The 22,205-nt window shown below is 39.6% G+C and overlaps 1 protein-coding gene across 3 annotated transcripts in view; it reads right to left on the bottom strand.

Annotated features, from left to right (window-relative positions):
- Fam126a (family with sequence similarity 126 member A) overlaps positions 1 to 22,205 on the bottom strand; it is a 65,456-nt gene that overhangs the window by 38,902 nt on the left and 4,349 nt on the right. For 2 of the 3 annotated variants that reach the window (XM_036181087.1, XM_036181089.1), the window contains exon 2: positions 5,051 to 5,129. In XM_036181087.1, the coding sequence (XP_036036980.1) occupies positions 5,051 to 5,101 (51 nt within the window). In that variant the 5' untranslated portion in view covers positions 5,102 to 5,129. Of the gene's footprint in view, positions 1 to 5,050; positions 5,130 to 20,264; positions 20,298 to 22,205 lie in introns of those variants that run through there. The other variant, XM_036181088.1, reaches the window with a different exon arrangement.

Here is a 22,205-nt window from a genome sequence, read left to right on the forward strand (position 1 = left end):
ATAGCACACATCTGGATAACAGAACATGAGAAACCAAGCTGTATCACCCTGGAAGCTTCTTCTTTATGTCCTAACTTTCATGGTGCTGCACTGCTCTATGCATCCTACGTGGGGAAAGTCATCAACAGTCTTACTTGTGAACACTGAAAGCCAGAGGGAGTGGATGTCTGCAGTGAAACTGTGTGTCAGACATGACAGCTCAGTTGCACACATGAACTCAGAGCAGCAAGGACTGCAAAAGGTTTGCCCAAGATCAAGCAGCCTGAGTCAGCAGAGGTGGGGCGGAGTTCATGAAGTCCCACCCTTACCTGAGAGCTATTAGCAACTGACGGCTGCTAGGATATGGGAACGTCAGTTTTTTTCAGGAACACAGCCCCTGAGAGGCTACTCATGCTCCAGTGGATGGTCCCACATTCATACACATACAGGCAGTACCAAATGGACCCAGTGGGTATTAAATTAAAAAAAACATATAAAATTATGATGGAAGAGTGAGGGGAGGATAGGGAAGGAATAGAGGGAAGAGAAAGGGGGAGGATTTGATCAAAACACATACACATATATGGACATTAAATAAAATATTTTTAAAAGAGAAAAAAAAATAGCCAGAGACAAAAGAACATTTCTTTTCTGAAAAGTCATGAAAAGTCAAACTCTATAAAGTACAGTGTCCTGGGCTGCTGCTGATAATGAGAAAAGAATGCCTTTAAAATTAGTGAGGTAGTTATCATACTCAGCTCAAAACTCCATCACTATGTCATGGTGTGGATGTGAGGAAGGTTCTCTATTGAAGGAAGGGTATAAGTAGTGTGCTCATGATGTTCTGAGTGGGAGACAGGAGACATGGCTCAACATTAGGAACACTGGCTGGTCTTCCAGAGGACCTGGGATGAGCCACCTATATAGTGGCTCACAGTTGTCTGTAACTCCAGTCCCAGGGGATCCCACTTCCTCTTTTGGTCTCTGCAGGCTCCAGACACACACATGATACACAGACATGCACATAGACAAGACACCCATATGCATATAAAAAACATAAAAATTGGGGTTGGGGATTTAGCTCAGTGGTAGAGCGCTTGCCTAGCAAGCACAAGGCCCTGTGTTCGATCCCCAGCTCTGGCAAGAGAGAGAGAGAGAGAGAGAGAGAGAGAGAGAGAGAGAGAACAAAAATTCAAACAAGGGCCGGAGAGATGGCTCAGAGGTTAAGAGTACTCACTGCTCTTCCAGAGGTCCTGAGTTCAATTCCTAGCACCCACATGGTGGCTCACAACCATCTGTAATGAGATCTGGTGCCTCTTTGGTGTACATAATAAATAAAAAATCTTTAAAAACAATTCAAACAAAACAAATGGTGCTTGGGAAAATGGATCTTAAAGGACCTGATGAACTTAAGAACTCTTGGCCTTCTCTATTCCCAACTGAGGTTTCTTGTGTTACAGAAGGCAGAAATGGAGATGAAAACAAAAAAATTACGTTGAAATTATTCTTGGATTTTTTTTTTTTTTAAAGAAAATAGATGCTTCATACTAAAATACTGTTTGACAGATGGCTTTAAAATGTAAGGAAGTGATATGGATTTAATGAAGATGGGCAGATGGGTGAAGAATCAATAAACAGAACAACCCTGGTCAACAACATCACACATGAAAACGGACTAAGCTACATTCTGAGATTCAATGACTGTCAGAAAATTAGGAGTCTACATACAGCATTAAAAAAAAACAACACACACACAAAGCAATCTGAAATGTCTTTTTACAAATAAGTCATTATTTGTAATATAAAATATTTGTAGTATAAAATATTTTATAAAATCCTAGTTTAATTAATTAGTAGCTAGTGCAGACATTTAACACATTTCTACAAGCAAAAGATTGTTTTAATTTTTAAAACTTTCACACTTACTTATTTTTATTTATTTAGTGTGTGTGTATTCGTAGGTCAGAGGACAATTTGTGGAAGTTGGTCCTCTCTGTGGGTTGCAATAATGCAGCTCCTCAGACTCAGTGGCAAATTCCTCTCTCCCACCCTCACTCTCCCCTGAACTCTCTCCAGCCCACTACAAGACTTCTGACATGTGCTTATTTTGTGTGGAGATTTTTAGATAAAACTTCATGGGGACAATCTGTCTCTGTGGGTTTCAGAGGCTGCTGAGTCAGACTGTGGAAACAGAAGTTCAAACTGTGAGAGCCCATCATCGAGCCCAAGCCACCTCTACAGACCACTTACTGTAACTGTTCTGATGCTACTGACTGAGCTGTAATGATTTACTCAAGAAAACCGCCTATTAGAACTAGGATCCAATCAACAGGTTGCTGACTCTCAGCTTACTCAGTCAACTACAGTAATGTTGTCATCCTTGTGCTACTCAAAAATAAGGATTTTCTTTAAAATGAACAAACAAAAAACAAAAACAGGGGGCTGGAGAGATAGCTCAGATGTTAAGAGCACTTGCTAGTTAGTCTTCCAGAGGACTTCCAGAACCCACATTGGGTGGCTCACAACCATTTCCAAGGTATCAGATGCCTTTTACAAGGACATATGCCTTCCATTCTGGTCTAACTCTGTTCCTTGATTTCCTATTAACAAACCCCATTCCAGGTTTGCAATGCCTTTCTCAGACAGAGCCAAGTCCAATTCCCATATTCTTAATGTATGTGCTTACTGACTCAATGGCACTAATCTAGCAATGCAGCCTCTCCAGTTAGCTCCTGTATAAGTCACCTTTGCAACCCCTCTTCCTAATCGGAGAAGTACTCTGTTCCCTCAGACACCAAGACACCATTGCAGTACTGCTGCCCTGCCTCCTCTGTCTTTCCTACTGCATTTCCTTGGTATCTGAACACCATGGCAAGAATGGGAAAGAATTTACAGATAGGCATTGTCTTAGGGTTTCTAGTGCTGCGATAAAACACCATGACCAAAAGCAAGTTAGGGGGAAGGGTTTATTTGGCTTACACTTCTGCAGCACTGTATATCATCAAAGGAAGTCAGGACAGGAACTCAAACAGAGAAGGAACCTGAAGGCAAGAGCTGATGCAGAGACCATGGAGGGATGCTGCTTACTGGCTTGCTCCTTTCTTATAGAACCCAGCACCCACAATGGGCTGGTCCCTCTCCCATCAATCACTAATTAAGAAAATACTCTACAGGCATGCCTGTAGCTTGAACTTATGGAGGCATTTTCTCAATTGAGGTTTCCTCCTCTCAAATAACTATAGTTTGTGTCAAGGTGACATAAATCTAGCCAGCTCAGGCATCATGATTTTCAAGCACTTGCCATAATCATTGACCCCTCCCCCATGACCACTATTTAACGTGTCTTCAGTGTAAAGCTCCATCTAAAGGAGTCAGTAACTGGCTATGTTGGCTTTTTCACATTCGACATAAGAATGATCTACAAGAAAATGGTACTCAATAGTTAAATCAGAAAAGTTCCATCAACTGGCCCTCACTCCAAAATTATAACAATATGTAGTATAAAAACATTATAAGTACTTTTGAAGCAGAAGAAAAGCTTAAAAACTCCTTGACTGATCGTTTACAAAGCTAACATGAGGGAAGCACATAGGAAATTTAATTCAAATATTAAAATTTGCAAAAAGTATTATATAAGTATGTTTTTATAGCATTCTACATGGTGAATTATGAAATCCAAAGAAGGATACTCAATTTGTGACAATAAAAACTAAGAAAGTAGATGTGCAGCGGTGGCGCACACCTTTAATCCCAGCACCCAGGAGGCAAAAGCAGGCAGATCTCTGAGTTCAAGGTCAGCTTGGTCTATAGAGCAAGTTCCAGGACAGTCAACACTACACAGAGAAACCCTGGGAGTGGGGGGGACCTAAGAAAGTAACAGTCTATCCAGCATTCAGGAAGATTAGAAAACAGAAGCAGATAGAGGCAGCAGAAGGTTAACAGGTCACTTAGCAACTGGAATGTAGTAACACCTCCTTTTTGAGTGACTAAATGCATTCTTGCTCACTGAAAGGCCCTGTCTAAAATCACAGATCTTCCAAACTTTGTCATTTGAATACATATCAGTAAGAATGACCCATGCACCTCTTGCCTGGAGATTCTAACTCATTGACACCAAGGAGCAGCCCTGGTTTTCATTACAGATAAAGACCTTCAGACCAAGAAGTTTGAACACGTTACAAATCTATGCTAACATTATAGTTTTCAAGGTGGCAGGATCCTGAGTCCACTTTCAAGTCCAGACTAGACATTAACCCCATTACACACAGCCCTACATTGTTCTGAGCCTCTCCAAACATGGCTTCATCTCATTCTTCCTAGAATACCCTTCTTCCAAATGCTTCCTCTGTGTGCTGACGTCACTGTTGAACCTCCTGTGCAGTCTCTGTCCCTGCAGCAAGCCAAGAAGCCCGGCACTATTACATTGTAAATTCGTCCCCAATCAGCCCAGACAAAGTCAAAATGACATTTGCTGCCCAGTCTCTTCATGTCTGTGGTTTAGGATCACAAAGTGTCCCACAAGGACAGGAGAAAGGAACTGGCTGATTTAAGGAACACAGTGTTAGCCACCATACAGAAGAGCTCAGGAGACAGCAAAGCCTTATAATATTTTCTTCACCAGGGAGTCAAGGATTACACTTTCCTAACATAGCTCCTAGGTCTCCATTTGGAGACAGATCCCTTGGTGTAGATGAAGTAAATATCTTGCTGCCCTCTGCTTTCTGTCAATCATGCCCAGTTCCATTATTTCCCACCCCATTTCTGACAATGGATCACTGATGATCACTGGGGGGTGACATCAACATTCATGACCATGGTAATGTCACATGGAAGGAAGAGAATACACAGATAATAAGCTCTTTGAGCCACTTGGGGGAAAGGAATTAATTTTCCACAAAAGATCACTGTGCATAAATAGCATAAATAGCTCCCTACTATGATACAGTACAACATTCTTTTTCCATAAATGCTAAAGCATGTTAGTCACATAAAATATAAAAAAACACTAAAATTTAAACCTAGACAAACTTTGTTTTGGATAAAATTACTGTATTAGAAGAGTTGCTATTACCTTAAATTCTGACAGCCATTCTTCCACAACCCCTATCTCCGAGGTGAACATCTTTCCACATCTGTTCTGAACCTTCAACCTGAAAACGAACATAGGAAAGTGTGAAAGATCTGAATTAATTTTATTTCATTCTAAATACGATGTATAGAGGTGTTCTTCTAGTTGCACAGTGAGTTCAAAGCAAGCCTGAGCTACATAGCAAGACCTTTTCTCAAAAGTAAGAAAAAACAAAAACAAGAATCAGAAACACGGTATACATAATAAACAGATACATCTTTTTTTGAGACAGGGTCTGGCCCAGACTGGCCTTAGACTCATAATCCTGCTGCCTCTACCTCCTGAATGCAGCATATACAATTTTTATTTGTCAATTACAGCTTAGTAAAGCTTTGAAGAAAACAAATCAATACATGGTAAAAAAAAAAAAAAATTCTTTGAAGGCCATTTTTTTTTAACTTTTTGAAAAATTTTGAGATTATAATTACAACATTTCTTCTTTTACTTTCTTCCCTCCAAACCTCCCATATACCCCTCAGTCTGTTCGCCATTAGCATATAAGAAGGCTAGTGACTTTTGTGTGTTAATTTGTATTCTGCTACTTTGCTGAAAGTGCTTATTAGTTGTAGAATTTTCCTGGTGGATTTTTAAAAAGTTTTTTATGTATAAAATCATATCTGCAAATAAAGATAGTATGACTTCTTCCTCTCCTATTTGTATCAAAGTGATCTTTTTAAATATTTCATCATAATGGTGGCACACACCTTTACCCCAGCACTCAGGAGGCAGAGGCAGACAATCTCTGAGTTCAAGGCCAGCCTGGTCTACAGATCGAGTTCCAGGATAGCCAACGCTACATAGAGAAACCTTGACTCAAAAAACAAAACAATAAAAAAAATTCATTATAACAAGAAGAGAATATTAATACTAAAAATAGTCCTGAATAATTAATGCATTTTATAGGAAAGATATGAATGTAATTCTATAAAGAACAGGATACATAGTTTAATGAAACAGAAGATGACAAAGCACCAGTGTTGGCTGGCTGGCTGAAGCTTTTCTTTACCTTACCCCACATTCATAACATCATGTCATCGTTTTTTAACAATTCTTCCCATTAGGCCCAGGCTCCAAGATGAGCCACAGCTACAATTAATGGCACCACTAAAGACCAGGTAGGGCAAAATGGAAAGTGATCACAGAATAAAACAACGACTTAGAGACTTTCTGTCTACCAGCAAGCAGCAAGAGACTACACAGTTGCTACTCCACCCCTGCATTGCCTACTGAATATGGAACCTATTAACACCACAGCAAAAGCCTTGCTTATGTAACAGTCGGCTCTCCACAAAGCTGGATACATAAAGCAGTATTCAAAATATACTCTTACTTTTTAAAATGCTTTATTCTTTCCCAAGGTGAAAGAACAAAATTAAAATACCAGTTTCCACTGAGTAACTAACTTCCTATTTTTCTCAAATATGTTCTGAAGCACAGTAGTTAAAATTATATTAGACAGTTCAGTAAGATTCTAAGTATCATTTAACAAGTATAGTCTATGAAATGAATTGTTATATTTCTCACACAATGAAACATTCCCAAGTCTATCATTGTATTCATTTCCACACTATATTCTTGTCTTAACCCTAATAATGATCAAAATTCATCACTAAAAAGTGTTGTCATCAGGGACATACAGCATTATAATTGTTTTTGTTAATCCCAAAGATCCAAAAAGAAAGACCCCTGACCCAAATCATCATGCCCAAATTAATTAAAACAATTAATTAAAGCAAGCTTTTTTATTTGTGTACACAGGCTGCCTCCCCTTAAGGCAGGGTTCAAGAGGGTCAGCATTGGACATGGGCAAGATAACGTTTTTTTATAGTTCAGGAATAGGGGATTCCCAAACGGGGGATTTAGCAGGGTTACATGAGCAGCATAACAAGGTAGTCATAACAACGTTTTGAAACAAAGACATGGTTGCCATTTTCTGGTTCAGGCAGTTGGTAGTTAAGTACAGAACCATTTGTAGTTAAGATTACAGGTGGAGCATGGCCTAATCCTTGAGAAACAGAGGTTTAATAATAAACAGGAATGAAACTAGTTTATTTTTACTGTAAGATGGCTTTCAAGCCTAAGATAGAGGCAGGCTAGTTCATCAGTTTTATCATCAGCCAACTGAAGAATATAAAAAACTTGAACCATAAAGCTAGTATTTTCCTCATTCCTAGTATAATTTCTTATAATCTCCTTTATTGTGAGGTATTCATTATAAAGTACAACAAAATGTTTATATATTTTTCTTATTATTTTGAAAATTGTGTTTCTATACATGTATAGTGATGTATCATGATTTTTTTTGCATTTACTTATTTATTTGGGGTATACATATGAAGGTCAGTGGACAACCTGCAGGAGTCAGTTCTCTCCATCAACCTTGTGGCTTCCAGGAATTAAACTCAAGTAGTCAGGCTTGGAAGCAAGCACCTTTACCTATTGAGCCAACTTACCAGTCCCACATCATTAAATTTTAAACTTCTCCCCTATGTGAAGAGCCCATTGTGACAGCTAATTAAGTGCTGTCAGACTGTTCTCACAGTTACAAGGTGAAATCCAGGAAACAGAGTAGAGGTAACTGTTCAAATTATGTCACAGAACAAAATTGATTCCATCTCTGGATTTTACTTTAAGAGTCTGATTAAGAACTGAAATGTCATATGAAGAAGCAGAGGATGGGATGCTGCTGGCTGCCCCATGAAACTACTGCTCAACACCTAAAGGAAAAAAGGGGAGAAGTGTGGGAATCTTTTTTAATGCCCACCATGTAAGCCTTTTTTCCCTATAAATCACAAATCACCTATCTGGTTACTGAAAATTGAGCTTTTTTTTTTTTTAACTCAAGGAAATATTTTTTTTTTGAACACACTATCATTTGCCTAGTCCAGGGACAAATAAGAACATGCTGGAATGTCAGCATGCTATGGTAACCAGCCCTGAGGGTACCTGTTGGGAAAGCCAGGACAATAGAAGCAGAGATGGCAATCACGCCTCTCATTTTCATCACCTATTCTTTTCAAATCCTCCAGAACTTCAGAAAAATGCCTTGTCCAGGAAGAGGACATCTGACACAAAAGAGAAGTTAGAAAGGAGTATTTTCAACAACAATGGTGATATCTGAACTACTCCCACGGCTGCTTTGAGCAAACCCACACAGCAAACACAACACCAGGAGCCCAAAGGCCAGGCTTGAAGACCTCGACTGCTTCACTCCTTACTCTCAAGGCCCTCCTCCTCCCACAACTCAGCTGGCAGGGCTAAGGAAGCCTAAACCACCAGGAAGGCTGTGTGGGAAAGAAAAGGGCCTCTGCAGAGCTACCGGTCATGAGACTCAGCCAATGTTCTTCTATGTCCTCGTCAAGTGAAGCCTACAAGAAGGAGTTCTGCTGGGCTAAGCCACTTAATTTGATAATGGTTTGACAGGGAGCAAGAGATACACAAAACATTAACCCCTCTCTCTGTCTCTGTCTCTCTGTCTCCCTTTCTCTCTCTCTTTGCCACTACCCCACCTCCCCAATCCTCACCCCTCTCTTCTCTCTTCTTTCCCCTCTGTGTCTTGCTATGCAGCTCAGGCTGGCCTCAAATTGGCAATTCTTCTGTCCCTGCCTCCCAAATGCTGAGATCACAGGTGTATGCCACCATGTCAGCCAAAACACTATCTTCAACATTTAGAACATACCATCTCTGTACAAGGTATCATAATAGATTTTTTTTTCTTTTTGGAGCTGAGGATCAAATCCAGGGCCTTGTGGTTGCTAGGCAAGCACTCTACCACTGAGCTAAATCCCAACCCTCATAACAGATTTTTAAAAGGTCAATACAATAAGGAATTCAGAGTTGATGGAATAATAAACAGTCATTATTACTTGGAATGTCAGTATAAAATGGGCATTGAGGGGCTAGAGATGGCTCAGCAGTTAAGAGCACTTGCCTTCCAGAGCACCCAAGTTCAGTTCCCACCACCCATGTGAGACAGCTCATAACTGCCTGTAACTCCACCTCCGAAGGCAGCAAATACCCTCTTCTGTCTTCCACAGTTCACCCATACACACACACACACACACACACACACACACACACACACACACACACATACACACACACACAAGAGAAATAGTAATATTTGCAAAGTTCTTTAATAATTCAGTGATAGATTTGTCATCTGCCTAGGACTGACTAAGTATAACTCATAAAAATAGGAAATAAAGTAGAAGGTTCTTAGTATCTTCATATTCTTATGTAAATCATTTAAATGAGTTGCATAAAATATGCAATGCAAAAATTCATTACTTTGTTAGACATTCTCAGATAATTTTAACACCTTAACATTTCAGGAAAAGATACATGTGAAGGACCATAACCCATACACTCAACCCATAATGTCTTAAAAGACGAATACACAGATAGTTTTGAAATGTTAATATTTTCCCAAGGGATAATTTCTTTTATTTTGATGACAAAACCCAAAGCACAATTTTACACATAATACCTTTAAAATAAAACTCTAAATTTCTAAAAAGTGGAAAGAAGAGATAATCATAACAAAATTGGAAACTATATAATAAAACTACCAAAAAATATAGTTTCCCACCACCAAGAAACCACAGATGCTTGGGTTTTTATTGCTGAGACAGGGTTCCATGCAGCCCAAGAGGTCCTCAAACTCCTCTGTAGCTGAGAATGAAGCTCCCGTCTCCACCTCCCAAGTGAGAAGGTTACAGATGTGTATCACCATGCCACATTTCGTGCAGTGCGGGGTCAGCCTCAGAACATGTTGTGCAGGTTCTTCAGCATCAGAGCTATGCTCCTAGCCCTAGAATGCTTTTTCAAACAAACGCTAACCGCCTGAGGCCTATGTTCTCATATCAATAAGAAGTGCCATTTCATCTGTGTGGCTCTGACCAAAAGAAACTGATCAAGAAATTGAAGGTAGTTCCAGAAAGGCTGCGTGAATGCTCACTCACAGAGAATATCTGCAAAGGATCTTGAAAATATCCAAAGAACACAACTCTAGTATAACCCTCTTGAGAAAACTGGACATAAAAGTTAGAGACCAGAACATAGATTTCTGTGTCCAAACCATCCACCATCAACTGTCACTTCATGTGCTGTGTTATTTGTTCACTGGCTTCCTAACTAAGGTGGTGTAGCCCATAATGGTTATTCTACTATCACATTTCTGCTCCACACCCACGAGCATTCCATGTCAGACCCATGTGTCTCAATTTCCTAATTCTACACTCATTAATCTCTGGTTGGGTCCTAATTCCCTTATACATTAGAAATCTAACAGGATATAACACTTTTATCAAGGAAACCTAAAATTTTATAATTTTCCTTAGCAACAAGGTTCCTCAGAAAGAGTTCATATTAGGTGTGGTGGTTTTAATAACAACGGTCCCCACAGACTCTTGTGTTTGAATGTTTGGCCCATAGGAAGTGGCACTATTAGGAGGTGTGGCCTTTTTGGAGTAGGTGTGGCCTTCTTGGAGGAAGTGTGTCACTGTGGAGACGGGCTTTGAGGTCTCATATGCTCAAGCTATACCCAGTGTGGTACACAGTCTCCTGCTGCCTCTCAGCTCCTTCTTCAGCACCATGTCTGCCTGAACACTGCCATGTCCCACCATGATGACAATGGACTAAACCTCTGAAACTGTAAGCCAGCCCCAACTAAGTATTTTCCTTTATAAGAGTTGCCTTGGTCATGGTGTCTCTTCACAGCAATAGAAACCCTAACTAAGACATCAAGATTGAAATCATTAAATCCTTGAGGTCTTTAGAGAGCAAAACACAACAGCTGCCAAACAGATCACTCTTATTTTTAACATTTAAGTTACAATATAGCCTTGCTTCATCCTCACACATAACAGATACATACATACTTGTTTCATGGACGAATACATGAACAAGCATACATTTTTGCTAGTTTGGACCATGGATTCTGTTGTCTGAGTTGATTCCCAGAATCAACTTCTGGTCTTCCTGCCTCTACCTCCCAAGTAGAGGAATTACAGGCTTATGCAACCACATCTGGTTTATGCTGTGCTAAAGATCAAGTCCAGGTTTCATGCATGCTAGGCAAGCATTCTTCCAAATGAACTATATTCTCAATCCCATTTTCACTTTTTAATAGTACATTTACATCGTTAACTAACCATCCCAAGGTAGGTGACACCATAACATGTAATAAGAGACATCCTAAAAGGAAGAAAATGTGTGTGTGTGTGTGTGTGTGTGTGTGTGTATGTGTGTGTTTGTGTGTGTACACATGCCTGCAATGTAAGTATGTGATGGTCAGAGGACAACTTGCTAGAGTCAGTTCTCTCTTTCCACCATATGGGTTCAGGGGATCGAATTCAAGTCATTAGGCTTAATGACAAGTGTTTTTTACCTTACTGAGCCATATTACCAGCACAGAAATTTTATCCTAAAGAACATGTAAGGATCAGAACCAGAGATATGTGAAGTCATCCAACAATAACTGTTATGATTTCACCCAAACTGGATGTAGTATGAGTTTAGGAGTATCCAACTAAGTAAATATTCATGTTAAAAATCCATATCTTCATACAGTTAGTATAGGAAAGGAATAGGATTCTATGCTGATGAGAGACCCCCCCCCCAAAAAAAATAGAAATCTCTGAATGAAAAAACAGGAGAAATGTCAAGAGGTAAAGCATAAATTATAAGGATCAAAAGAAAATCTGATGGCCCAAGAGCATGAAACAAAACAATGACAATGGGATGAAATCAATAGAAGCCAGATTTTCACTGAGCTCTAATGGAGGGAAAATTTAAAGCAAATATGTTGGCAATACATTTATAGTTATAAAGGTTTATTAGCTGCTTTTCTATTGCTGTGATAAAACACCATGCCAAGGCAACTTACAGAAGGAAGGTTTAATTGGGATTTTAAAGTTCCAGAGAGACAAGAGTCCATCACTATCATGGCAGGGAACATGGCAACAAGTAGGAAGTCGTGGCACTGGAGCAATAGCTGGGCACTCACATCTTCGTTGTTGTTCTTCTTCTTCTTCGAGGCAGGGTTTCTCTGTGTAGCTTGGAGCCTGTCCTGAAACTCACTTTGTAGCCCAGGCTGGCCCCGTACTCACAGAGATCTGCCTGCCTCTGCCTCCCGAGTGCTGGGATTAAAGGCGTGCGCCACTCACATCTTGATCCACAAACAGGAAGCACAGAGTGTACACACTGGGAACAGCCGCAGTCTTTTGAAACTCAATAGCCAGACCCCAGTGACACAACTCCTCCAACCAGGCCACACCTCCTAATTGTTCCCAAACAGTTTCATCAACTAGGGACAAAGCATTCAAACATATGAGCCTGTGGGGACCATTCTCATTCACACCAGCATAGAAGGTAAGAAGAATGTACTCTTTTTGCCTACTGTAAACACAGACATCCATTGTGAAATGTTCATGTTTAACTTTTTCAACAATAAACTAACATATAAATGATTCCTAACATGATGATTTGTGACTCCTTGGTCTCATTCTGCCCTTATGTTTATATCCCAGCATGCCAATAATTATATATTAATCAACATTTACTTATGGAAAACATTCTTTTATAAGAATGGCTAATGTCATTAAGTGGATTCATACATATTTTACGTTATTGGCTCTAAGCAGAGAAAACGACTTTGAACTTAAAAGGACTTTTCAGTTTCTTTTAAACTATCCAACAGCTTGCTTTAAGTACTGCTTGAGGTTAAAAAAAAAAAAAATCTGTTACACAAAGTGATAGGTGGAATTGCAAAACTAGAACTTTCTTTTTTTGTTTTGTTTTGTTTTGTTTTGTTTGTTTTTTTGTTTTTCAAGGTAGGGTTTCTTTTTGTAGTTCTGGCTGTCCTGGAACTCTGTGGACCAGGTTAGCCTGGAACTCAGAAATTCACCTGCCTCTGCCTCCCAAGTGCTGAGATTAAAGACATGCACCACCAAGCCAGGCTCACAGAACAACTTTTTATGTGGTCCTAACAACAACAACAACAACAAAAAAGTCTCCCTGGTGGCTGGGGATGTAGCTCAGCAGTACAGCCCTTATCTAAACCCACAAGGCTCTGAGTCTGGGCTGGAATGTTGGGATGGAAAATCAAGCTCTCTAGTCAGGAACTTACTTCCTTTTTCTTTTGTTTTTTGCTCTTGCCAGCAGACTTCTTATCTGTGTGATTAAGTAGCTGCTACCCCATTTGCCAATCAAGTAAACTATAAAATACTTGGAGAAAAATGTTTCTTTCCTTTTAAAATGTTTACTTCTGTATATGTTGGGGAGAAGGAGTGGGTGCTCTCAGAACGAGAAGAGAACATCAGATCACCTTGAGCTGGAGTTCTAGGTGGCTGTGAGAAACCCAATGTGGGTGCTGGCTACCAAACTAAGGTCCTCTGGAAGAGCAGCAAGCATTCTCAATTTCTGAGTATCTCTCCAATGCTTGTTTATCATTTTTGAAGGACCTAAAGCAGTCATCTAAAAGCACAAACCTCCAGAAAAAAAATATTGAGACCTCTACTGCCAGTATGCATTATTTGTCATTTTACTTTATTTATTATTTATTTACTTTCAGCTCTTTGAGACAGGGTCTCATGTAGCCCAGGCTGGCCTGGAGCTCATGGTAATTAATTATGTTGCCCCAGTCTTTCAAGTGCTGGTATTGCAGGATTACACACTGGGTTCATAATTTTATTTTATTTTTTAAGTAATAGTTTATGTCTGGTTGCTGTTTCTTGCTTGCTTACTTGCTTGCTTGCTTCAGACAGGGTCTCACTATGTAGCCCTGGATGACCTGGAACTTGCTATGGTAGGCCAGGCTGACATCAAACTCACAGAAATTTACCTGCCCCTACATTCTGAATATAAGGATCAAAAGCATGTGCCACTACATCCAGCTAATGTAATATTTTTTCAAATACAACCATCAAATTATATAACCATCTTAGGCTTGAGATGCAGCTCAGTTAGGAGACCGCTTGTTTAACACGCACAAGGCCCAGAGTTCTGTCTCCAGCACCACAATAAAATAAAAATTTAAATAAAAAAATAAAATTATGTGATAGTTTTTAGAGCTTAAAATTGTGTTAGTAATTATAGGCAAAATTAAGCTCAGATATTATTAGCATAGATGCATACAGTATCTAATAACGGTTGGTTGAATAAAGAAGTAAATTTCACCCAGCACAGTGCTTGTCAAATTTGCCATCTGCTCCCTATCTCCACAGCAACTCCGAGAGCCTGGGCTTCATTGTCTGCACACTTGCTCATGCAGCCTTCCTGCTCCTGGACTCCTCCCTTCTACAATGCACCGTGCACATTACTGCCATACTGATCTTCCTGAAACATCATGCTTTCTCTGAATACATGCAGCCATCATATCTCAGGGCTCCCCATCAAACTCACCCAACACAACGGGCAGAGTTCACTTATCTCAACTCCCCTCAACCTGTCTAAAACACGCCAAGCCACTCCAGCCTGTGTGTGACTTCTTCTCTCCCTTCTGTCCTCCTTTTGCTTGTCAGGCTTTGACAGTCTGCCCAGACAGAACTCTGGGTTCATGCTGATGAGGTGTGGATTTGCCAAGGGAAAAGGTTCAGGGAGAACCATGCACTGTATCTGTGAGCCACCAAAGCCCAATGACATAGAGACTGATTAATATATGTAACCACTTAGAAAATCTCTTATTAGAAATAAAAATTATGTATTTCACGTAATAAAAGAACACCATAAAATGAAATTTTCAAATATACTATTAGGTAGAAATCTGCAAGAACAATTATTGGATGAACTAAGTTTTTTTTTTTCCAAAATACTTGTATCATCTTTCACAAAATATAACTGTAGTACAGTAGGTGATTGAAGTATTGTCTTGGCCAATCAAACTTCATTTAGCTCTGATGACTAAGACACAAAAGTCTTAAAGTCTTCTGACAGATTTTAAGAGGTTGCTGTAAAAATTTTGAACTACAGATTATCTGAAGAGTATTCATTGACATGACTGTAATATAAATGCATAGTAAGTAGCACAGTGATTACGAATGCTTTTCATATATTCTCTAGACCAGGACCTCAGGTTGACAGTTTACTCAATCCCTGTCAAGCTCATACAATCAATGCAGACCATAGGCTTGCAGCATCAGAGTGGGAACAAAGGCTGTGATTATGCAAAAACAGACAAATGAGGAGCTCATGCTAAGGGTTAATGCATTCAACATTTTTGTGTTTGAAAAATCAATATTACTATGTATTCAAATTGTAACATTAATATTTCAACAAGCCCTTGATTGCTTACTGAGTAGAATGCAAGGTTTTCCTGTTACTTTGCATTATTGGCAAAAAGACAGAAAGGCCTGCCTTCTGTCCTTAAGGAGCATACAACGCAGCTGGCCAAGAAAGAGAGGGTGTAAGTGAGGGGGAAAGTCAACCGATGAAGTGCCAGTCATTTTGTGGCGGGCTAATTACAAGTGCTAAATTATGATCAAATTATGATCTTAGTAAAGTCAGTAGTTTAAAACAAGGTTTCTGCTGATTATACCACCCAAGATAGTAACACAATGCCTACTGAAAAAGGAAAATTTAAACACACACACACACACACACACACACACACTACTGTGAACATTTTAGTTGAACATCTACCCTCTTCACTATTACTTTTCTTAAATGGAGATTATTTTGAATTGTTATACTTGTCTTTACACAGAAACAAAAACTTTACTATTAAAAATGATTTAAAAAAATTATAGGGTCACACCTATAATCCCATCTCTTGGCAAGAGGACCTTATCTAAAACACAAAACCCATTGGCCTTCACCAATGCCTTTTTAAAAAGTTTATTGAAAACCCCGGAGTAGTTATACTTACTTTTATATTAATTTTTATGATATTTAGAATTTTAACAATATATTTTATGTGTCCATTTAAAAATAAAAAATGTTAAGCCTATTATTCCATGTCAATATAAAAGAAAAACACTATTGAGATGATGAGTGGCACTGTTTCATATTTTTGCAGACTTCTTTAATGTCTTGGCTTAACAGAAGATAGTGGGATCCTCCAAAAACACTTCTGACTGCTGTGTAGCCCAGCTGGCCTCCAACTCTCTATGAAGTTCAAGCTGACCTCAGACTTACCCCAAACCCTTGCCTCACTCAGCCTTCTGAGTGCTGAGATTTACAGGCATAAGCAACCACACCCAGCTTTATTTTATTTAATTATCCTTTAGTCAGAGTCTCTACATAGGCCAGGCTAAACTGAAATTCACATTCTCCTGCCCCAGCTTCCTAATGTGCTGGCATTACAGGCATACTAAACATGATTAATTTGTTCCCACTGAGGGAAGTGGGGAAGAAGAAAGAGAAGGTGAAGAGATCTGTTAATGGCAGCCAAGTTGAAAATATGAGGGCCACAGAAAGGACGTGGTGGGGTACTGGAGGGAAGGTCTTCAGCTAAGACTTAGATCTAGCTGGGCAGTGGTGGCACAAGTCCTTAATCCCAGCACTCCAGAGAAAGAGGCAGGTGGATCTCTGAGCTCAAGGCCAGCCTGGTCTACAGAGAGTTCCAAGACAGCCAGGACTGTTACACAGAGAAATCCTGTCTCTAAAAACAAACAAATAAAAAGACTCAGATCTGCCACATATCTATCTGCATGATTTGGGGGCAAGTCTTAGTTTCAGTATTTTCTTCAACAAAAGAAAAGAAAAGATCTCAAGAATCTGCATCATTACAGAGTTAGGGTATAGTTCTTTGGTAGCCTATGTGCTTGTATGAGCTTAGTAGATATGCGGTTGTAGGTTCAAAACTTAGCATCAAAATATAAATAATAAAATACTTCACTAGTATTTACCAGGGTGCTCACATATCTGTAATAAGGATGCTCCAAAAATGCACAAATTATGACCCAAGTTTTATGCCAAAATCAAGTGAGATGTCTTACTTTATCACAAGTCAAAGTCGTTGTTTTTTCTTTGCTGGATGACAAACACAAGTTTGTTGCTCCCCTTAAGGTCTGGGGCTTTTAGTCTATTCTGTTGTTAATCACATTTACTTTCAGCATTCTAGTAAACTGCCTCCAAAAGATGAAAGAACTCCTTTGTACATATTCAAAACTAGGTTTCAGTGAAGAATCTCAAAACCACTGTAAAATCTGACTAAACACAGCACTATTTGAATATGACTTAGTTTCAAAACAAAAAGAAATAAGTGGCTAAAAATTTCACACAGACTTACATAGCATGTAGCCGAAGCATGTACTGAAAAATGCTGACAAGTCTGTGGCAACGCGGTATGGCTGGTGACCAGTCCAGCTGGGGAGCCAAAAGACACTGTGCTACCTCTGCTGGGTGTAACAAGGGCAGAATAAAGCAGATAAGACTGAGCTGCAGCTGTAATGCAATTAGCTGGAATTAACATCACATTCGAAAGCACTGTCTTTGCTCTTCCATTTTCTACCTTGAAACCCCAACCAGGTGGCTCCTTTGCCCTTAAGAACATCAAAGCCCATAAACACTTTCTTTTGGTCAAACTAAACAAACTCAATTGAACTAAAGATTTAGCCACTTGTCATCGGAGTACTGTACTGGGTGGGGAGTTGGCCGAGGAGACAAACAGCTATTTCTTTCTCCATTAAGCTATCCCATTTCTCTCCCACATTTTGCCTAGAGGAAACATAAAATGTTTGGAGGTTTAGGCATCAGGCTTGGAAATCTGTTTCTTGGGAATAAGCAAAGGAAGGGATTTGAGATGCTGCTGCGTACAAGCATATAGCCCATCTCTGTTATTTCTTAGGGCTGTAGTAACAAAGTAGCACAGCCTGGGTAAATTAAACACAGAAACTTACATTCTCAAGGTTCTCCAGGCTAGTGTCTGAGAGCAAGGTGGGCTCCTGATAAGAGGCTCCAGAAAAGATCTCTGCCTTGGGCTTTTCTCTTCGACATGTAGATGGATGGCTGCCATCTTACATCCACATCCCTCTTTAACTGTCATATCCAGAGTTCTAAGATCTTTCAAGGACCCTGGTCATATTGGATTAGTATCCACCTTAATGGCCTCATTTTCACTTAATTACCTCTGTAAAACACGCTATCACTAGCTTCACTGGAAGAGCTAGGAGTTGGGACTTCCACATATATTTTGGAGGGGGACGGGATTAAGCCTATAACAGCACTACAGCCACAATTGACCAGGATCCAGTAATCATCCTGGCTCTTCTTTTCTTGTACTAATGCCAAAATACCATCCATTTATTCATATCTATTAAATGTCTACTATGTCCTACTGGCCACAAAAATGAATATGACATAGTTGCTGACTTAAGGGATTCATAGTCTGTTAGTGGAGACACACAGACCTAAAACAGCAGAAGTGAGTGTACCTTAGTTCATTTTTAAATAAATCAAGATGAATTAGGGTGTAAGCAATGCAATAGAACAATAAAAACAAACACTATTTATATAAGTTTAAGAATATAAATGGCCGGGCGGTAGTGGCGCACGCCTTTAATCCCAGCACTTGGGAGGCAGAGCCAGGCGGATCTCTGTGAGTTCGAGGCCAGCCTGGGCTACAGAGCAAGATCCAGGACAGGCTCCAAAACTACACAGAGAAACCCTGTCTCAAAAAAAAACCAACCAAACAAACAAACAAACAAACAAACAAACAAAAGAATATAAATGAAGCTTGGCGGTGATGGTGCACACCTGTAATCCCAGCACTAGGGAGGCAGAGGCGGATGGATCTCTGAGTTCGAGGCCAGCCTAGTCTACAGGGTGAGTTCCAGGACAGGCAAGACTACACAGAGAAACCCTGTCTCAAACCATCCCCACCCCCCGAAAAAGATATAAATGAATACACAAAGCAATATGTTTCAATCATTTTGGTATCACTCACTCCCCTCTTCTCTTTCCCAAACATAACAGCATATAAAAACACACTCTTCAAAGCACAGTTGTACTTTAATTTCTTAAAGCCTTTTGCATTTTAAGTGGCAGTTTTCACTGCTAATGATAAAGCAAGATAGAAATGTCAAGAGAACCAAATCCAATTAACTTGTGAGTAGATGTTTTGGAGTGAGTCACTGCCCTTTACAAGCTGGAATGGGATTCAACCATAATAGAAGACAGCCAGCAGAGCCCCAGATGTTTAATGGAAAATGGTGAGCAATAAGCGGATACAATGAGAAGATGCAAGGAAACACTGCTAATGGCAAGAATGCCTACTAACAAGACTGAATTTTAAAATGCAACAGACCTAGGCTGACAATGTAGCTTAGTGGTCCACCACCTACCTGCCAAGCACGTGTGAGGCCCTGTCCCTTGATTTAGTCTCTATCGCAGCCTTAGAAGACAGGAGACATCAGATCTTCCCAATCAGGAACTTGGTGGTGGATCTCATGAATACCAATGTCTGTTCTTCTTAAGAGTTATAGTAGTCAAAGCGCACAGTTTAGTGTGACCACTGCTCCAATTGGTGGAGCAGTCAATTTGGTTAGTAGAGGCTGAAGTATAAAATAATCCACAAAAGTTCCCACAGACATTAAGCCATATACGAATGCAACAAAATGTACCCTAGATTAGGAAGCTAAAATTGGCACAGCACAAGTCTTTATCTTGGCTCCACCTAAGGTACTTGAAAGTCCTATAATGATTGTTAACCTCTAAAGTATTCTAAGCATTTCTTTTTCAACTGTGTTGTTTTTGAAGAAAGTGGTTTTTATTTTGTTTTGTTTTGTTTTAATTTAAAAAAAAATAGCCTGCTTGGACTTTTACCAATAATTAATTCATTATTGGTGGAATTCAAATTCAATAAATCACATTAGATTGTAATCAGCTCTTGGAAACTTTATAACAAGGTGACAGGAAGAGTTTCTGCTCTGATGGCTGACTTATGGCCAGCTCAGTTACATTTCCATGATAATGTTGGCCTTTCTAAGGAGTGACCTAATACTACAGAACATATTTGTAGCTCTCATAGTGAAAACAGTCCTTGTTGGCTGGTCCTTTTTTTAAAAAAATCTTCTCAACCTAGCATTATTATGGGAACATACATATACACTACACACAGAGATACTTAAAATTAATAACAATACTAATAAACTGGCACACTGTAGATGCTCAAAAAAAGATGAGTTTATGAGCTAAGTAACAAGGAATTTACTACCTGGACAAGTGAGAATGCACTACAGCATTACAGTTTCCGAAGACCAGCTCTTCTGATTCCAGTGCCTCCGGCTACTTCCATCCTCGTTCACTCTGTCCTGACTTTCTGATGCAGCAGCCTCATCTACTGCCACTGCCTCCAGCTGCCTCTCATCTGCTGCTCCCTTAACCAACCATGCACTGTCAACTTCAGTTCTCATCATAAACTCTCCACAGCTTTACAGACGGCAAGCCAGCCAGCTCTTCCTCCAGGCTCATCCTTTAACTTTGCACCAGGAGTCTTTCCTCCACGCTGAGCGTCTATGACTTGACCTCACGGACAACAGTACTCCAGTTTCACCATTCATGTGACTGTTCTGTTTCCCGACACGCCCACCAGTCTGTGACTTGCATGCTTTTGGTGCTGCTTCTCGCTCCACTCATCTCTACACCACCATCACCTTCCTCCCCATTCCCTTAGCAAGACCAACTTCATGCTTCAGACTCTCCCAAAATGGTCTCCCTCTTCTACTGACTGCATCCTGCTTTGAGGACTATGCTGTCATTCTACCTGCAGCTCTATCTGTAACATCCATCAACTAACAAGTCACTGTGAACTTTGAAATTTCGGTCATCTAAAGAATTTAGGAGTTCTAAAGAATAAATAATACATCTAGCACGTTCAGAGATGTCAGAGTGGCAATTTTCTATAACCAATGGGGATAGACAGTCTGTGGATACTGATTAGAATCAACACTCTAAACTCTTAATTTTATTTCAAAGAGGGGAGTTCAAAAACCTCATAATTGTTTGCCCAATTTAAGCACTTGTAAAGCTTACATTCTTCTCTTAAACTTCCTAGCCTACACATTGCATCACTCTATTCTTTTTGTTTCAAGACAGGGTCTCAGTTTGTTGCCCAGGCTGATCTCATAGGCTCAGGTACAAGCTGCCACCTCAGTCTCCAGAGTAGCTTGGACTGACTACAGACATTTGCCACAGTGCCTGGCCCTTACACAGATATAAACAAAAATAAATATAAATCTTCCAGGAGCTAAAACCCAACATGGTCTCATAGTATAAATTTAAGAACTCATACACATTGTGTTTATTAAGTAAAATACAACTGATTGAATGAATTCTGAAGCATTAGAATGAGAAACAACTAATGTCTATCAAGTAATCAAAAGACTCATTGTTCACGAAAATGCCAAAGAAACTTACCATTTACTACTGAATGCTACCCTGAACCAAGGCTCAAAGAGAACAGACATTTGGACTACAATGGAAAAGTACTAGGTTTTCCAACTCATAGATCTCTTGTATACAGTACTTTTACTGTAACATTCTTTACAACATACACACAGGACTTGGGAGTACAATCAATCTTGGAAACCCTACAGGCCTGGGTCTTAAATTTTAATTTAAGTCTGGGCACAAGTTTTAAACTGTTAAGTATATTGTGTACGTTTTATAAAAATCAATTTTAAGTTCCCCATCTCACCCTACTCCAGAGTCATCTACTATGCTTATTAAAGTAACAGAAAATACAATATCAACACAGAAGAGACCAGTAATAATTATGATAAGGGCACCAAAATATAATTATACAAAGAAGAAAAACAGTAAGATTTCAAGTAAGTGATTATATTTATTTTTCAGAAATAAGAAAAGCAAAAAGTGTCAAATCAGGAAAATGTGAGGGAGTTGATGTAAACACAGGGACTTGGGGAGATGCTAAGTTGTTCAAGTGCTCACTACACAAGCATGAGGCCTGAGTTTGTCCCCAGCACATCCAAGTAAAGGTTGGCATGCCCGATATCTCAGTGCAGGGAAGTGGAGACAGGAAGGAGGCTCTTAGACCTTTGCTGGACAGTTAGCTAGCCTAATTGTCTAGCTGCAGGTTCAGCAAGAGACCCTGACTCAAAAAAGAAAGCAGAGAATGACTGAAGAAGCCAACTTA

Source organism: Onychomys torridus, chromosome 3, assembly GCF_903995425.1.
Source record: "Onychomys torridus chromosome 3, mOncTor1.1, whole genome shotgun sequence".
In the NCBI taxonomy this organism is placed as follows: Eukaryota; Metazoa; Chordata; class Mammalia; order Rodentia; family Cricetidae; genus Onychomys; species Onychomys torridus.